The sequence below is a fragment of the Linepithema humile genome, chromosome 2 (assembly GCF_040581485.1).
Source record: "Linepithema humile isolate Giens D197 chromosome 2, Lhum_UNIL_v1.0, whole genome shotgun sequence".
In the NCBI taxonomy this organism is placed as follows: Eukaryota; Metazoa; Arthropoda; class Insecta; order Hymenoptera; family Formicidae; genus Linepithema; species Linepithema humile.
Window position 1 is genome coordinate 555574 of NC_090129.1, and position 16715 is coordinate 572288.

The 16715-nt window shown below is 31.8% G+C and overlaps 3 protein-coding genes across 5 annotated transcripts; all 3 read left to right on the forward strand.

Moving 5' to 3' along the window:
• Nucleotides 1-204: 204 nt before the first annotated feature.
• Nucleotides 205-8494, forward strand: LOC136997688 (histone PARylation factor 1-like). 2 transcript variants are annotated; one of them, XR_010888323.1, is made up of 7 exons: nucleotides 210-484; nucleotides 567-1115; nucleotides 1212-1360; nucleotides 1436-1674; nucleotides 1809-2458; nucleotides 6549-7351; nucleotides 7435-8494. XR_010888323.1 is itself a non-coding variant. In XM_067348731.1 (5 exons), the coding sequence occupies exons 1-5, from the start codon at nucleotides 350-352 to the stop codon at nucleotides 2108-2110; spliced, it is 1365 nt and encodes a 454-aa protein (XP_067204832.1). In that variant the 5' UTR covers nucleotides 205-349; the 3' UTR covers nucleotides 2111-2438. The 2 variants fall into 2 exon arrangements, 1 of the variants encoding a protein (XP_067204832.1); XM_067348731.1 differs by lacking the exons at nucleotides 6549-7351; nucleotides 7435-8494 and having other exon boundaries at nucleotides 205-484; nucleotides 576-1115; nucleotides 1809-2438.
• A 2485-nt stretch (nucleotides 8495-10979) lies between these two features.
• Nucleotides 10980-15770, forward strand: LOC136997689 (alpha-tocopherol transfer protein-like). Of its 2 annotated transcripts, none has more exons than XM_067348742.1 (8): nucleotides 10980-11184; nucleotides 11667-11839; nucleotides 12115-12280; nucleotides 12498-12602; nucleotides 13185-13326; nucleotides 13394-13504; nucleotides 13606-13711; nucleotides 14499-15770. In XM_067348742.1, the coding sequence occupies exons 2-8, from the start codon at nucleotides 11713-11715 to the stop codon at nucleotides 14648-14650; spliced, it is 909 nt and encodes a 302-aa protein (XP_067204843.1). In that variant the 5' UTR covers nucleotides 10980-11184; nucleotides 11667-11712; the 3' UTR covers nucleotides 14651-15770. The 2 variants fall into 2 exon arrangements, with proteins under 2 accessions (XP_067204843.1, XP_067204842.1); XM_067348741.1 differs by having other exon boundaries at nucleotides 10981-11165.
• On the forward strand, nucleotides 14940-15284 carry LOC136998226 (sorting nexin-2-like). The gene has a single exon (XM_067350676.1). It carries the CDS (start codon nucleotides 14940-14942, stop codon nucleotides 15282-15284), a length of 345 nt encoding a protein of 114 aa, XP_067206777.1.
• Nucleotides 15771-16715: the final 945 nt, after the last annotated feature.

Sequence of the window (16715 nt, forward strand, 5' to 3'; positions counted from 1 at the left end):
AAGAATCAGAATGTTTTTAGGTGTGACAAGATTGTTGACGTAGTGATGTAGTCACTCTCATAACCTGAACCTGAACGAAACCTGAATGATACATTTCTATGTTATGGCCGGAGCACAGACTTTTGCATAAAGCATAACGCATAAGCATAAGGAAATTGATTGGTCCATTTCCTTATGCATTTGCTTATGCTTATATATAGACCAATCAATTTCCTTATGCTTATGCGTTATGCTTTATGTAAAAGCTTGTGCTCTCGGCTTAAGCCAGTGTAAGACAGGTACAAAGAGTCTAAATTTTTTGATGAAAAGACGAACGATGTAATATATCTTATCTTATCTTATATGTACAATGTCATCCGATATTAACTCTCAATTCCAAGTATACAAAGAGGATCCTCGAATTCCTTGTCAATATGGTGTCAAATGTTATCAAAAAAATCCACAGCATCATAGTAAATACAAGCACCCGCCAAAAAAAGAGAAGGTATCATATAATTGTTAATTACTGTATTATTTGATAATTGATATGATATATGAATGTACAGTTACTGCTAATTATCTGTTAGACTTTGCAGGTAAAACAAAAAACTATAATTACTGGAATAAAAAGAAAAAAATTTGTTCAAAGTGAGAAAAAGGCGAGACTGGAAACTCCACAGAGAAAATTACAGAAGGTACATGAGTCTTCTGAAAGAACTGTGCATAAACTTTCTCCAAGTACAGAGAGAAGTAGCGATAACACAAATAGCGACGAGGATAATAATGAAAATTATAGTGTGATACCAGAAACGTTGGATAAGGATATAACACAAATAGTGACGAATTCTAATTGTTCACCCAAATCAGTTGAGAATATATTAATTTCTCATATTGATGTCCAGAAGATAATTAAGGATCTATTTTTGGTTGAGATGCCGACAGATTTCTTTCAATTTTACGAGTTTTGTAAAAATGTATCCAAGGATAATCCTCTTTTAGCATTGAAATCTGTTGGCTTGAAACTTGTGGGTCCATATGATGTGCTAAATGGTAATTTAAAAAATTCTGAAACTGAGGATGATAAAGAAAAATACCTGACACATTGGAGATATTACTACGACCCTCCAGAATTTCAGGTGAATAAGATGAATTAATAATCTCTGAGTTTTGTACATGATATTTAGAGAATTACGAATATAGGTTTAGCACTTATACAGGAATTTTATTTTTAGACCATTATAAAATGCAACGATAAGGAAGGCTTACATTTCGGTTATTGGCGAGATGATGTCATAGAAAAACCAACATTTGTTGCAAAGAATCAAGCAAATGTGAATTGCATATTTGAACCTGTTGCAGAAAATATATTCGGTACTATCGAGTAAGTAGATATAAACATTTGAGAAATATATATCTCTTTATATATCCATTCCCATTATTTATATTTACATTACAGCATTTATCTGCAAAGCAAAGTGAAATCGGCCAATCCTTTTGAAAAGACCGCTGTTATGCGTTTGCATTCCCACTTGAAAAACTTTGCTAAACAGCATAATATATCTCTAGAGAAAAACACCATGGATATGCGATCAAGAGAGAAGCGAGTCGTAGCGCGAACTTTCCACCGAATAGGCATTGTAGTCCCTTATGATAAAAAGACTCAATTGGGTTATAGAGATTTGGCTGCGACAGACAGTAAGTACATACAAGAATAGAACTTATAAAGTTCTAAGTAAAAATTATTTTATAATTCAATCTTATTCCCATGCTACTCCTAATGCTACTCTATGCGCATATGTGATTAAATATCTTTTTGATGTGTCACACAGATGATTTGCAAAAACTATTGAAGCAAATAGAGGAGGCTGGTAATCCAGATGAGAGAAAGATACCAATATCAAAACTCGATGAAATCGTAAGATTGGCAACGATAGCTGCAGATGAATGCGATTTTGGCACTTGTTTAGAGCTGGGACACGATCTCTTCGCAAATGGCAGTAATCATGTTCAAACTAGAGCTTTACAAATGCTATCAATTGCTTACACTCATTTACAAAGGCTACAGCTATTAAAAATACTCAAAGCACACTTGAAAAACAGAAAGAAAGGTTGCGAATTAAGCATAATTTAAAATAAACTTGTTACACATTTTATGTGCGAAAAAAATTATATAAATTATTAAAATTTTTATATAAAATTTTACAACCAGTTTAGCAGTTAAAACTTATTTAAATCTTTGGAACAAATAACTGTAATGTGTACAAAGAAATTATAGTCATCCATATTTTTAAGAAAAATTTGCTGTGAGATGATACTCAAAGAGCCAGTGAATAATAAAATAAGTATGTAATGTTGATGGAATAAATGCTGATTCGCATATTTAATGAGGAGCAACATCACAATTGTATTACAAAATAAAAAAAATAAAGAAAGGAAACCTATAAAACCTGATAAAACAACCATGGTATAATTTGACATGGTAATTATAAACTATACATAACGTATCGTTATTTCACACTGATTTACTAGATCGCGAATAATTTCCGTTCTTTCAAAACACTATCTAGCTAACAATCAAAAACACGACAAATCGATTATCTCGTTTACTTTTGAAGCTTTTTGAGTTCTTTATTTTTACAAAGCACAAAACGCACATTATTTTTTAATATTATATATTGTATTAAATATATATATATATATTTGTTCGAAGTTCCGGAAACATTTAGACAATTACAAATTGCTTAACACAGATATTTTTTTATTAATAATAAATAAAATAAATTAATAAATGAATAAAACTTAGTTCAATGATATGAGATTGTATATTCTACTTACTAGTGTATATTAATATATGTGAATTTCGCGCAATAAATAGACTATAAATTTGCGATAAAATAATACATAATTTTCCCTTGTAAAGTAAATTTCCGTTCCAACAATTATAGAATTTTGTTAGCATAAACTGCAGACTGCAAATTAGCGACAGTTGAATATCAATTAATACAAAAAATATTTTAATTAAAATTGTTAATTTCGACATTTAGTGCGTCTTTATGATATCAATGCATACATCCAGAATCATCCAAAGATCTTGAACTTTTTCTGCAGTGTCTTAAAACAATTAAATAATATTTACATATATATACAGGGTGTCCCAGACTTACCGTATCACCCGTTAATGGCAGATTCCTGAGGTCATTTGGAGACGAAAATCTTAATGCCAAAATGTCGAGGCTACTATAGTATTTGAATGGGAAAGGTTTAAAGCTTACCAATCAGCTTGTCAGAATTTCGCGCGCTCAGGGACATCGCATCTCGGAAGGACCCTTGCACAACACTTTATTCAATACGTTTTATTCACTTCACTCAGTTCTTATTCACTTTATTCACTTTATTCACATTGTTCGCAATACTAACGATAATAACGACGAATAACGACGATAATAACGACGAATTTACTAACGATAATAATTTCTAAATTGTATTAAAACGCGATGCGCGTCGAACTGTCAAAGCAGTCGTGCCATTGACAAATGATGTTTCTCATGCCATGAGAGAAAATCAATAGTATCGGAACGAAGTATGATCTGCTACATGAAATGTCGGTAAGAAATGTCGGTAAGAAAAAAAACTAATTTTTTTTTAAATAAAAGTGTTTTTTGTTTATTTATTAACACATATCAACAATAAAAATAATGAAATAACAACAATAAAAAATAATAACAATGAAATAAGAACAAGATATAACATTATTGTTATCCAGAACGTAAAATGATTAGTTACAACATAATTTTGCGACTGCTGCATCGGATGCGAGGAACAGGATTGTAGTGCCCAACAGACGAATCAATGTTGCTGTTGAATGTCATGCTCGTACAGTATCGAATGAAGAAGCGGTTTTGCAAACCGTAAACAATATACCCGGCTATAAGTGTCCGCGAATTGAGTTCACACATCAACTGCAAAAAATGCGCTAACTCGTATTAAAAGTTTAATGAAAAAATTAATGTTACGTACCTATTACAAAAGATGTTCAAAATGTCCACCATCGCATTGGATGCACAATTGCGCACGTCTAATTAAGCTTTGCTGCGTGTTACGCAGCATTTCCGGTGTGACAATAGCGAATGCCTCAGTTATTTTTTCTTTTAATTCTTCATAATTGTTAATCCGTTCTCAATAAACATATTCTTTTATTGTGCTCCAAAGAAAAAAGTCTAACGGAGTTAGATCTGGAGATCTCGCTGGCCAATTTACAGCACCTCCGCGGCCTATCCATCTATCCGGATAGCTCGCATCCAATACACGACGCGCGCGTATAGATGCGTGAGGCGGCACTCCGTCATGTTGGAAAAACATTTCTAATCTTTGATTTAGCGGCACATTCTCCAATAATTCTAATAAATATGTTTGCAAGAAATTGCTATAAAATTGTCCTGTGAGTCTCGCAGGCATTTCAAACGGACCAATCTGAAATAGTTACGTGAGAAATAAAATTCGTGGAACTTTAAACATTTTTGTACAAAATTGTAAAACTCACTATTAAAGTGTTTAATATACCAGCCCATAAATTAATGGTGAATCGATGTTGGTAACTTTTATGATATCCATGTGGATTTTCGTTTGCCCAGATGTGTGTATTAAATATTCCATCGCGCGTAAAACATGATTCATCAGTAAATAGGATGTTACTCACAAAACCAGGTTGATTTTCTTCGTTATTTAACAACCATGTACAAAATCTTACTCTTGAGATATAATCTTGGGGCAACAAATTTTGCACTTTCGTAAAATGATACGCGTGAAATTGATTATCATGTAATATGCGCTGTACTGTGCTTCTCGATATCGCCAACTCCTGACTCAATTTGCGGACACTTATGGTCGGTGTATTGTTTACGGTTTGCAAGACCGCTTCTTCATTCGATACTGTACGAGCGTGACATTCAACGGCAACATTGATTCGTCTGTTGGGCACTACAATCCTGTTCCTCGCATCCGATGCAGCAGTCGCAAAATTATGTTGTAACTAATCATTTTAGGTTAATATTAGGTTTCACACTCTGTTTATATCGCCGGTTTTATTGTGATAATGGTTAAAAATAATAATTTAAACGCGCGTATTAGATATTTTAAGGCGACCGTATTTTAGGCTAAAAATATTGTAAGTTAAACTGTTTTTGGTCGAAATTTATAATTTTCTGGCATTATAATTCGTTACTAATTTACTTTCTTTTCCATGATTTCTAGTATTTTTTCATACACCAGCGCATCTACGTCTTTGGCCCACATAAAGTCGGCGTGATTGAATTTGGGAAATGGCACTCTGTAGTCTTCCACTATATTGGTAAGCGAGTCACGAAGCATCTTCAAGTCCTAGAAAAAGTATTCAAAATTTAATTTACATATGACAGTTAATACAAAAGGACATTAAACCAGCATGTGTCGTATATCTCTTCAGTAGTAGAAAAATGCAAATCAACGAAAGATAGAAAGTTATTCAAGAAATTATAATAACTAAGAAAAAGTCAAGTTCAGCAATATATAATGAGCCCTACAAAAGAAAGCAAGAGTGGCGTTTTATTTCAAATTGGTAAATTATTGTCTATGAAAAACTATATTTAGTTATTTATTTTTTACTAGCCCTTAATCCCGACTCATGGGTCGTTTTCGACCCAAGCGAAATTTCAAAGTGCTGTAATTTTTAAAAACGGGTACGGAACGCGCCATATCCCGTACCTAAAAAAAGTTATGCCCCCCGAGGACCCGCCTACGGAATAGCAGCGCGCCAGTCCCCCTCAGGTCGTCACAGCGAGCATAACAATCTCACCGTGGACGCAAACGACCCATGAGTCGGGATTACGTTGCCCAAATCAGCAGGTAAATTTTTTTCTACTTTTTGTTTTTATGCGTTCAATATCATCAAAAAATCGTAAAAAAAGGTCTGCATACGCAAAAAAAATTGAAAAAATTTTTTTATGTAGTTTTTTGAAAAAATGGCATCGAGAACGTCAGAAGAAGTTCTGAATATTCTGCGGCCTCGGGAAAATGTCCTGTATTTTGGATCTGACGACTCATATATACGATATATATATACGATATATATATATATATATATATGATATACGCATTTCATGCTGTATATCTTGTTATCACAATTAAACGTATCATCACACACTAAAACATTGTTCTGTTATTAATTTTTACCCACTTTACAACAAATTTATTCATTAAAATCATTTTTACACGCAATTTTAGTCATTTTTACACGCAATTTTAGTATCCAAATTTTCGCCATTTTGAGGTTCAAAAATTAAGCATTTTTTTTTAATACAATTTTTTGTACTATTTTTTTTATGAAAGGTGTTCCTCCTACCTTTAATTTCTTTTTTTATTTTTGTTGATATCTTCATTTGGCTTAAAGTTATGATTTTTTAAGTGAACAAGTGATTTTTCCTTAGGTACTTCCATTTCTTAATAACAAACTATATAAAAAAATAATTTTTATCGAAATATTATGATTGGGACTTCAAGTTGAAGGTTGAAAGAAGCTCCATGAATTTTTTCAGATTTTTTAAAGCGTTTTTACTGATCCAAATAACGCAAAGACGCAAACGACCCATGAGTCAGGATTAAAGGTGCCGAAAAGAACCGTCGGGATTAAGGGCTAGTATCCTTTATCGTTTCTTTTGATTTTTTAACATTCTCATTATATGTGGGATTATTATTATTCTTAATTAATGCATATTTATTTCTACAATTTAATTATCTAATGGCCTACTTACTTTTTCAGTAACAACCCAATCGTTACCGGCATGAATCAGCGCGATCGGTACTGTGATACGTGATAAATCGTAATCGGGTGGTATTGTCGCATTGTAGATCTGCATATTTTTTTCTCTTCCGTAATCGTATGCGCGAAACTTGCCCGAGTTTATTTCCTGAAGAAAATGCGACACGAGTTTGATTGAAGTGCCGGATGGAAATTGGACCAAGATCATGGGCAATAAATTCTAGGGAGCATAAACAATGTGAAATACTATTTTGAAGTTTAATGACATGAATAATGATTGAAACGACGATTAAAACTGCATTACATTGCACTCACGGAATACTTACATAATTAAACTGTTCTTCATCGAAGCCGCAGATATAGAAAATTATGTTACTGCAGATCTGTTGTGTAAAGAAATCGATGTTGCATAACACTTTCATTAGATACTGCAGTACACAGTTCGTCGGCAAGAATTCATATATGCCTAAGAAATGCATTGCCTACAATAGAAAATCTTTTATCTCTTTTCACGTCATGCGAGGTATCTGTACAGTAATTCTGCAAGTGTTTAGCGAACTCTTTTCTACAAATACAAAGGTAAAGATAAGTGCATAGATTTAAAGCACATCGTTAACTAATGGTATATAGTTTATATAGTGAAAATTACTTTGATTTTTTAGATTATTGTCGTTGAAATGATGATCATCGAAGAATCTCTGAATAAAATTAATCGAAAATTGGATCAAGCTAATTAGCTTACTTCGAAGGAACTTGTAAAAGGAACGAGCAATTGCAATGAGCTTGTCATATTTCCTATAAAGGCTGCTGGTGCGAGGCTGATCATCATTCTGACCATTTTAGCGATTTCTGGACGTTTTATTGCCATCACATAAAATGTGGTCGTGCCCATCGAATGACCGATGTACGTATACAATGGTTTCGACGTTAGGTTCGTGATATATCAGCTGTGTGCTTCTACAACAAAAAGTCGAACCAAAATTCCCTCGGCCGTCACAAAAGCAGGAAAATTTAATTGCCTAACTGACACTGATCAGAAATTTAGCGTACATACGCGTTTTTGTTACAACAATGGCACGCGAATTTGCACAAATGGGAAATGGATAAACAAACGTCGAGCTTCGGCAAAGTGCATCCATCTCTCTTTCTCTTTCTCTCTCACACGTTCTACCTCTCCTTCTCTTTCTCGGCGAGCATAACGCCAGTAGCGTCAATACTACTTAATAGCGTCAAACATTCTCCTTTCTATTATTCACACCCGGCGTGTCCGCCGCCGTCGCCGCCGCACTCGGAGACAGCACTCGCGGACACTCCCGATAGGATCATGCAGAAAGAAACAGAGCGACCACCGGCCATATCCTCGCCGGCTGCACACTGCATAGAGCACGCGAAACCTAGCTCCTTTCCCGAATACACCTGCAAAAAAAGAAACAAAGAATTAAAAAAGAAGAACGCATACCCTTCTCATCTGGAGGGTACTGCCAACTCGCCCGAAACATTCTATGCGCAGTGAAAAGCGTGAAGAATATATTCTAATTAGACGAACTTAATTAAGAGTCTCAGATTTTTATTACACTTCAATTATTATTCAATATATATAGTATATTAATTCTTTATGATTACCTTATCCATATTATATACATTATACGTAACTATACATATGAAATTATACAATTTGTTAAAGAATGTTACTGAATAATAAAATCAATTGCAGTTATATAAGTTTCTTTTTTTTTCATTCTTATACAGCTTTTCATTTGTGACATGGCGTATTGTCCTACTGAAATTTTCTATTCCGCAACTCAGAATCACCAAAAATCTTACGATATGACGGCTGTAGCGCATCTTTTAGAACGTTAATGTATCACGCGCTGTTCATTCGATCCTCGCAAATGAACATTTCATCCACACTACTGGGGTACCCATGCAGCCCTAGATCATTATGCTGCCTCCTCCGTGTTTCACGTATGCACCACATACTCTGGGTGGTATTCTTCACCAACTCTTCGTCATACATATGTTACACCAGGAGTGCCAAAGATCTGAAAAACACATTGATATTCATTATTTAAAAAAAAGTTTATGTCTAATTATAAGTACCTAAATCAATTGACGCTAGTAATAGTGGTTTGTTTGTTTTTGTTTTTGTTTTTTTTTTTTCTTTTTTTCTTTTTTAAGTAAAATAAACGTTAAATTATACGAATCTCAAAGTTAAATTTATCAGACCAAACTATATTTGCCCAATCCTCCTGATGTGAGTTTCTGATGTGAATTCCTAAATGAATTTTGTTGATGAACCCATTTTAAGCAAGACTTGGTTTTTCCCGAGAGTCAAGGTTTTTTCCTGGTCTTGTATCCTTTGAGATCACCTCCTACAGGTCTCTTTCTCATGATTCGGATTCCAGTGTCTTCTGTGAAGGAAGCAGCTAGCTCAGTTTTTTTTCGGTCTTTTAAAGATTCACGAATTAACTTTTGATCTTCGCGTTTCGTGGTTACTCTTTTTCTGCCTGAGCGCTTTTTATTCAAATGCGAACTAGTCTCTTCAAAATGTTTGATAGAACGTTTGGTACAACGTAAGCAGTTTTCGCAATTTCCTTCTGGTTCTTCTCTTTAAAAATATGATTAACTTATGTTGATGCTCAGAAAGTTTACTTTTTTGGCATTTTTCAGAAGTTAACACTTCACTTTACAAATAAAGACACGAAAAATCAACACTAGTGTAATTGCGGCAGTAGCAACGACTTATAGCAGGCTAGCAGTATAACTAAAAAAATTTTAATTTTACAATTAGACTAAAGCAGATGTTTTATTATCTATTAGGTAAGTCGTCTATTGTTAAAAATATTCTTTAAACATTCCAGTAAAATAAAAATTAACAATTGAATCATTTCCAAGAAATAAAGAATACAAATGAGAAAAATTAGATTGCTTAATAAGAATAGTCTCGACCAAGGTCAAGATGTAATTGTCCTGTAGATTACACAAAACCAGTATACACAACAAGTATGTAAATTAATGAAACAACAGCCCAAGTTATTTTTATTCTAGATCGTAAATATTTATAAACTAGTATATACCTTGAACTGTGTGCGTTATTTAATCGACTGGCACACTTAAGTTTACACACAGAATTGTTCAATCATATAAAAACATTAAATAATGGCCAATGGCCATTGACCATCTATTGAGATTGCAACCTTTTGGGCCGTAAATCCTTGTAATAATTGTAATAATTGTCAGGTACCTTGTAATAATTTTTTTAATATTAGATATCGCGCAGGGTTCTTTGAATAATAAAAATAACAAAAAATTATTTGTAACAATTAATTAGGTATTAAAAATACATTATTTTATTTGTGTCTAGAAATTTTGCGTTGTAATTAAGTCTATTCAAAATCAATATTTACATAAAAAATTATAGAAATAAACATTCGCTAAAAGATTTTATGCAGATTTCCTATTTTTTCTTGAATCTTGTTTAGATTCAATTCCACTTTTTAAATAGAAGTGTATATTCATTTTCTTTTTTTTTTAATTTTTTAACTTTTAATAGAGTAATACAGTAAATTTTATCTAAAAAAATTTATTTCATATATAAAGTTTTAAAATTATTTGCAATTTTAATGAAATACGAGACAAATATATTTTGCGTATGCAATAGAAACGAATTAAAATGTATCAAACTATTTATAAGATATATACAGAGGCGTTACTAGGCAATTACGCAATATACGCTCCAGCGTAGTGTGCTGTTATTTAAAAATTTTAAAAATGTTTAAATGCAAAAACTTATCGATTGATCTGCGACCCTGATCTGCCTCTATCTGACTCAATGCTTCCTACTTGTAAAATTCCATTTAATTGCGTAATAGCCAGAAAAGTATAATCTCTTTTTTATCTTCTTTTTTTTAGGCATTTGTAACAGCTTTAAATACACACCCATACAGCACAAAACATCCTCAAGCTATTCTCAGAACATCGAGGATATTTCGGTGTCCCAAGGATGTTCTAAAAACATCGAGATCTCTCCAAGATGTCCTAAGAATATGTAGGATATTTTGTGCTGTATGGGTATATACATATTTAATTGTATCTCATAAAATGCCTGCAACTAATTCAAGGCTTACCTATAAATATTTTACAATTTGCTATTGAGTAGGGATAAGAGGATATATAGAGGAGCGCGATATGAAAGATTTTAGTATACTTTCGGAAGAGGTATCTAAACGTTTAGTTTCTGTTTGTTTCTCTGTAAATTCCCAGTTTAATTCCCAGTTTCTCGCAACAGTTATTAGCTATAGTTAACAGTTATTAGTGTCTTCTAAACAATTTAACCAAAAGGACTTTTATCCAAGATTTTATAAACTTACAATTTTCGCATTTCAGCCAAAAAGCAAGTATCATCTTTTAACGTAAGAATTATACTAACATAGATGAAACAACAAAAAAAAATAATTCTTAAATTTTTTTTTATTTATTTTAAATTTGTAATTTCTGTTTTTAATTTTGTTTTGCATGTGTAATAATTATAAAAATTTGTATAATAAAAATAACAATAAATAATTTTGAATATAATTTAATCCGTGCATCATTTAAATCTTAAGGATTTCTGATAAATCTTCCTTTTTAAAATTGATGTACTAAAAATTACAATTACTTGTTATTTAAAAAATAATAATTTGGCATGAAAAATTTGTGTAGAAGCTATATTAGAATTGAAAATAGAAAAAATGAACTAAAATCTATCAATTTTTATCAATACTTTCAAAGATTGTATATTCTCATAAAGTATATAAGTACTAAAGTACTGTAAAAGTATATTGCATATTAAATATAACTATTTTAATTAATATATTTTTAGTAAAATATAGCTCAAAATATGTAATAATTTCAGTTTGTATATATCTGAAATAATTTGGCGAAGAAGAACAGTAACAAAGATGTATAGCTTTGAAATGCCTACGCTGCAAACAGTATTGGAAGACAACGGTGGAAACGAAAAGCTTTTAGAAGAGTTGTTTTGCAAGTTTCAATTATGGTTAAAGCAGCAAACTCACCTTCCTCAAGGTTCGTATTTTGAAATTAGATATATTTTTTATTGATATCAATTTATACATAATTACATTAAATTTACAGTAGATGTTGCAAATTAAATTATTTTTAATGTGCTAACTGTAATTATTTCAAAACCTTACACAAGACACTTGTAAAACATGTATTAGAAATATGAATTTCGTAGCTTCTATATTTAATTATTGATATGAACTTAACCTTTTGCTTTACGCTTTAAATTGTGTAATATTTAACATACCGTAATAATGAACATTTTTTGCGCTTTGCAGATATAAGCGACCAACGATTAAAATATATTATTTATGCTGCAAAGTTTGATTTCGAGAAAGCCAAGAAAAATTTGGATACAATTTACACCCTTCGCAATCAGGTTCCAGAAATTTACGGCACTTTCGATCCACTTAGCGATGATATAAATCATTTTCATAAATTCTTGTAAGCACTCGAATGCAATGTAAAATATTAAATTTCCATATATTGCTTTAAGCAATATTTTAAATGTACAAATAGTATTGTTAAAAAACTAATTACGATTTTATTAAGTATTAAGTATATTAAGCAATAAACAATAACGAGAAAAAATGCTATGTATAACGATTCAAAGTCTATTTATGTATTTATGCGAGCACATATATTTTTATTTATACTTCAGCCAATGGGTACCTTTACCAAAATTGACGCCAGATCAAAATAGAATATATTTCGGCCGGATAACAAATAACGACGCTTCTTTGTTCAATCCTTGGATAATGGAAAAGTATGTATGTAATATTCAAAGTATAGTGAATATACTATAGAAAAAATATTCAACTATATGAGTATATATATTCTAGCAGTAAATAAGCAATAATATACATAACTTTATTCCTTAAATACTTTATATGTTTATATCTTACTTGTCATGAGATTAAATTATTAGACTTATGCCCATTTCCATCAATATAGATTAACTTTAATCTTGGTTCAACTTATTCGTCATCTTTTTTTACTTTTAAGAATTAAAAAAAGATTAAGAATAAGTTGAACCGAGATTAAAGTTAATCTACGTTGGTGGAACTGAGCATTAAACTTAGTAATTGCCCGTAATTATGGAAAAAAATACTGAGTAAATTGCACATTCTAAATATAAGCTAAAGATATTGAATACATATTTAATAAGCAACAATATAAATTGTTACTTAATACCTATATGACTGCCAAGAATAATTTCCATTTTTTTTCAAAAGACGCTATCCACTCAATCCATTTACTAATCACTTACCTCATTTGTTCCGCAATCTTTTAAACATTCCTTCATTTTTTTTAAACAAAAAATGCATATTACTTGCTAATATTATAGATATATTGTGATGACAATGGAAGCTCGTATAGAAGAAGATATAGTTTCTAACAATATTATAATTTGGGATTCCGCTGGTTTAACTATGCAACATATATTTAAGTATACACCATCTCTAGTGAAAGTAATGGATACTTGTTTGGTACGTAATTGTTTTTTACAATATAATATTTTATAAAAAATTGATTTATATCATTTAAACTCTCTAGGAAGCATACTGTGGAAGAGTAAAAGCGATTTACATATTTAATGCACCACCATTTATCGATATACTTTTGAGAATGGCAAAGGCAGTAATAAGAACAAAACTTTTCAACAGAGTACGTATAAATTAAAATTGTAAAAATATGATTTGTTAAATAATTTCTGTTTGGCTTTTGTTAAAACAATTCAACAATTTCAATTGGCGCTATCATTTCAGATACACATTTATGCATCAGGAGTAGAATCATTAGATAAAGAAATACCAAAATCTGTTTTGCCAATGGATTATGGCGGTGAGCAACTGTCAATGGATACATTAGCAGGTAAAATATCATCAATTTTAAATATCATAATAAGCAAAATGTGCAAAATGATCAAATTTGCTATCAATTTACACCATTGCTAACATTTGACTATCTGAATACATACATACATACATATTTATCAATCTAATAACTAAATCACAAAACAATAAATAATAAATAACATTTTCATATGTTTGACGGAAAATAACTGTTATCTTAATTATTATTATTTAGACCAGTGCTTGGAATTAGTCTGAACATTTCAGCCGATTTCCGTGGTATACGCCTCCTCTCCTCTCCTTACCGCGCGCACCGCAGCCGCTAGGGCCAGCGCCGCCGAGCGTTAGAAGCGGCACTATCCGATTATGAGTGGGTTCTTCTCCCTATTTATTAAAATTTAAAAAAAATTTATTAAAATTTATTTATTAAAAATAAATTTAAAAATAAAAAATTTGTTTTTAATAAATTTCAATAAATTTTTTTAAATTTTAATAAATAGGGAGAAGAACCCACTCATAATCGGATAGTGCCGCTTCTAACGCTCGGCGGCGCTGGCCCTAGCGGCTGCGGTGCGCGCGGTAAGGAGAGGAGAGGAGGCGTATACCACGGAAATCGGCTGAAATGTTCAGACTAATTCCGAGCACTGATTTAGACAACAACAGATACTTATTCCACGCAATTAATCTTTTAACTCGGCTTTGCTTAAAATTGTCTATTTCTATTATTTAATTATTTAAATACCAAAAATGGTTAAGTAATTTTTAAATTTTATAAATTTAAATTTTTACGATATTATTATTTTCAGATATGTGGAATACGAATTTGGTTAAACGAAGGAATTGGTTTCTAACAGAAGAAAATCGTAAAGCCGACGAATCTCTCCGAAAAAACTCTGTGATAGATCCAAGCGATATGTTCGGAGTTTCAGGAACATTTAAAAAATTAGAAATCGATTAACAAGCAAATATTTTCTTATAAATAAAAAAACAAAATAAAACTTTCAAACATATATTCAAATAATTGAAAATCATTTAATAAATATTAGATCTGCATTACCGTTATTAATATTTAACATTTTAAGCAACATTTTAAAGTTATGTATATGTATATATATATATATATATATATATAGAATATTTTTATATAATGAAATATACAATTCAATTTATTCACAAAACGTGCTTTTAATCGATAAATTGTGAATGCAGCATAGATGCGAACCGCACTTTACCAACAGTTTTGAAACATGCACCACGAAAGAGTCAAAGTTTTTCAAAATTGGCAACACGCTCAGACGATGTTAAACAAGAAACGCGAGCAAAAGGCGCGACTCGAGCAATCCGGCCGAACGGACAAGACGAGTCAAGCAGCTACCGAGGTCATAGAATGGGAAGCAAAAGTTGACAGAGGTCAAGAGGAGTTCGACAATATTTCGAAGATGATAAAAGAAGAGATCGAGCGTTTCGAATTAGTAAGAGTGCAAGATTTTAAGAAGCAGTTAATTGAATATCTGGAGTCGATGCTGCAACACCAGAATCAACTTATCAAGTATTGGGAGAGCTTCCTGCCGGAGGCACGAGCAGTAGCGTAAACATTCCTCGCGTTAAAAAATCGCGATACAATAGATTTTTAATATGATAATAAGGCCAATACCCCTACCGTGTAAGAAGTGAAAAGTAACTTCTGTGACGTGAATTCATCGTTCATCAATGTTGATGATTGCGGCGCATTTTTATGGAGAAAACTCGCGACTGTTGCCGACCGTTTACACCTGCAAAAAAAGAAACAAAGAATTAAAAAAGAAGAACGCATACACTTCTCATCTGGAGGGTACTGCCAACTCGCCCGAAACATTCTATGCGCAGTGAAAAGCGTGAAGAATATATTCTAATTAGACGAACTTAATTAAGAGTCTCAGATTTTTATTACACTTCAATTATTATTCAATATATATAGTATATTAATTCTTTATGATTACCTTATCCATATTATATACATTATACGTAACTATACATATGAAATTATACAATTTGTTAAAGAATGTTACTGAATAATAAAATCAATTGCAGTTATATAAGTTTCTTTTTTTTTCATTCTTATACAGCTTTTCATTTGTGACATGGCGTATTGTCCTACTGAAATTTTCTATTCCGCAACTCAGAATCACCAAAAATCTTACGATATGACGGCTGTAGCGCATCTTTTAGAACGTTAATGTATCACGCGCTGTACATTCGATCCTCGCAAATGAACATTTCATCCACACTACTGGGGTACCCATGCAGCCCTAGATCATTATGCTGCCTCCTCCGTGTTTCACGTATACACCACATACTCTGGGTGGTATTCTTCACTAACTCTTCGTCATACATATGTTACACCAGAAGTGCCAAAGATCTAAAAAACACATTGATATTCATTATTTAAAAAAAAAGTTTATGTCTAATTATAAGTACCTAAATCAATTGACGCTAGTAATAGTGGTTTGTTTGTTTTTGTTTTTTTTTTTTTTTTTTTTTTCTTTTTTCTTTTTTAAGTAAAATAAGCGTTAAATTATACGAATCTCAAAGTTAAATTTATCAGACCAAACTATATTTGCCCAATCCTCCTGATGTGAGTTTCTGATGTGAATTCCTAAATGAATTTTGTTGATGAACCCATTTTAAGCAAGACTTGGTTTTTCCCGAGAGTCAAGGTTTTTTCCTGGTCTTGTATCCTTTGAGATCACCTCCTACAGGTCTCTTTCTCATGATTCGGATTCCAGTGTCTTCTGTGAAGGAAGCAGCTAGCTCAGTTTTTTTTCGGTCTTTTAAAGATTCACGAATTAACTTTTGATCTTCGCGTTTCGTGGTTACTCTTTTTCTGCCTGAGCGCTTTTTATTCAAATGCGAACTAGTCTCTTCAAAATGTTTGATAGAACGTTTGGTACAACGTAAGCAGTTTTCGCAATTTCCTTCTGGTTCTTCTCTTTAAAAATATGATTAACTTATGTTGATGCTCAGAAAGTTTACTTTTTTGGCAT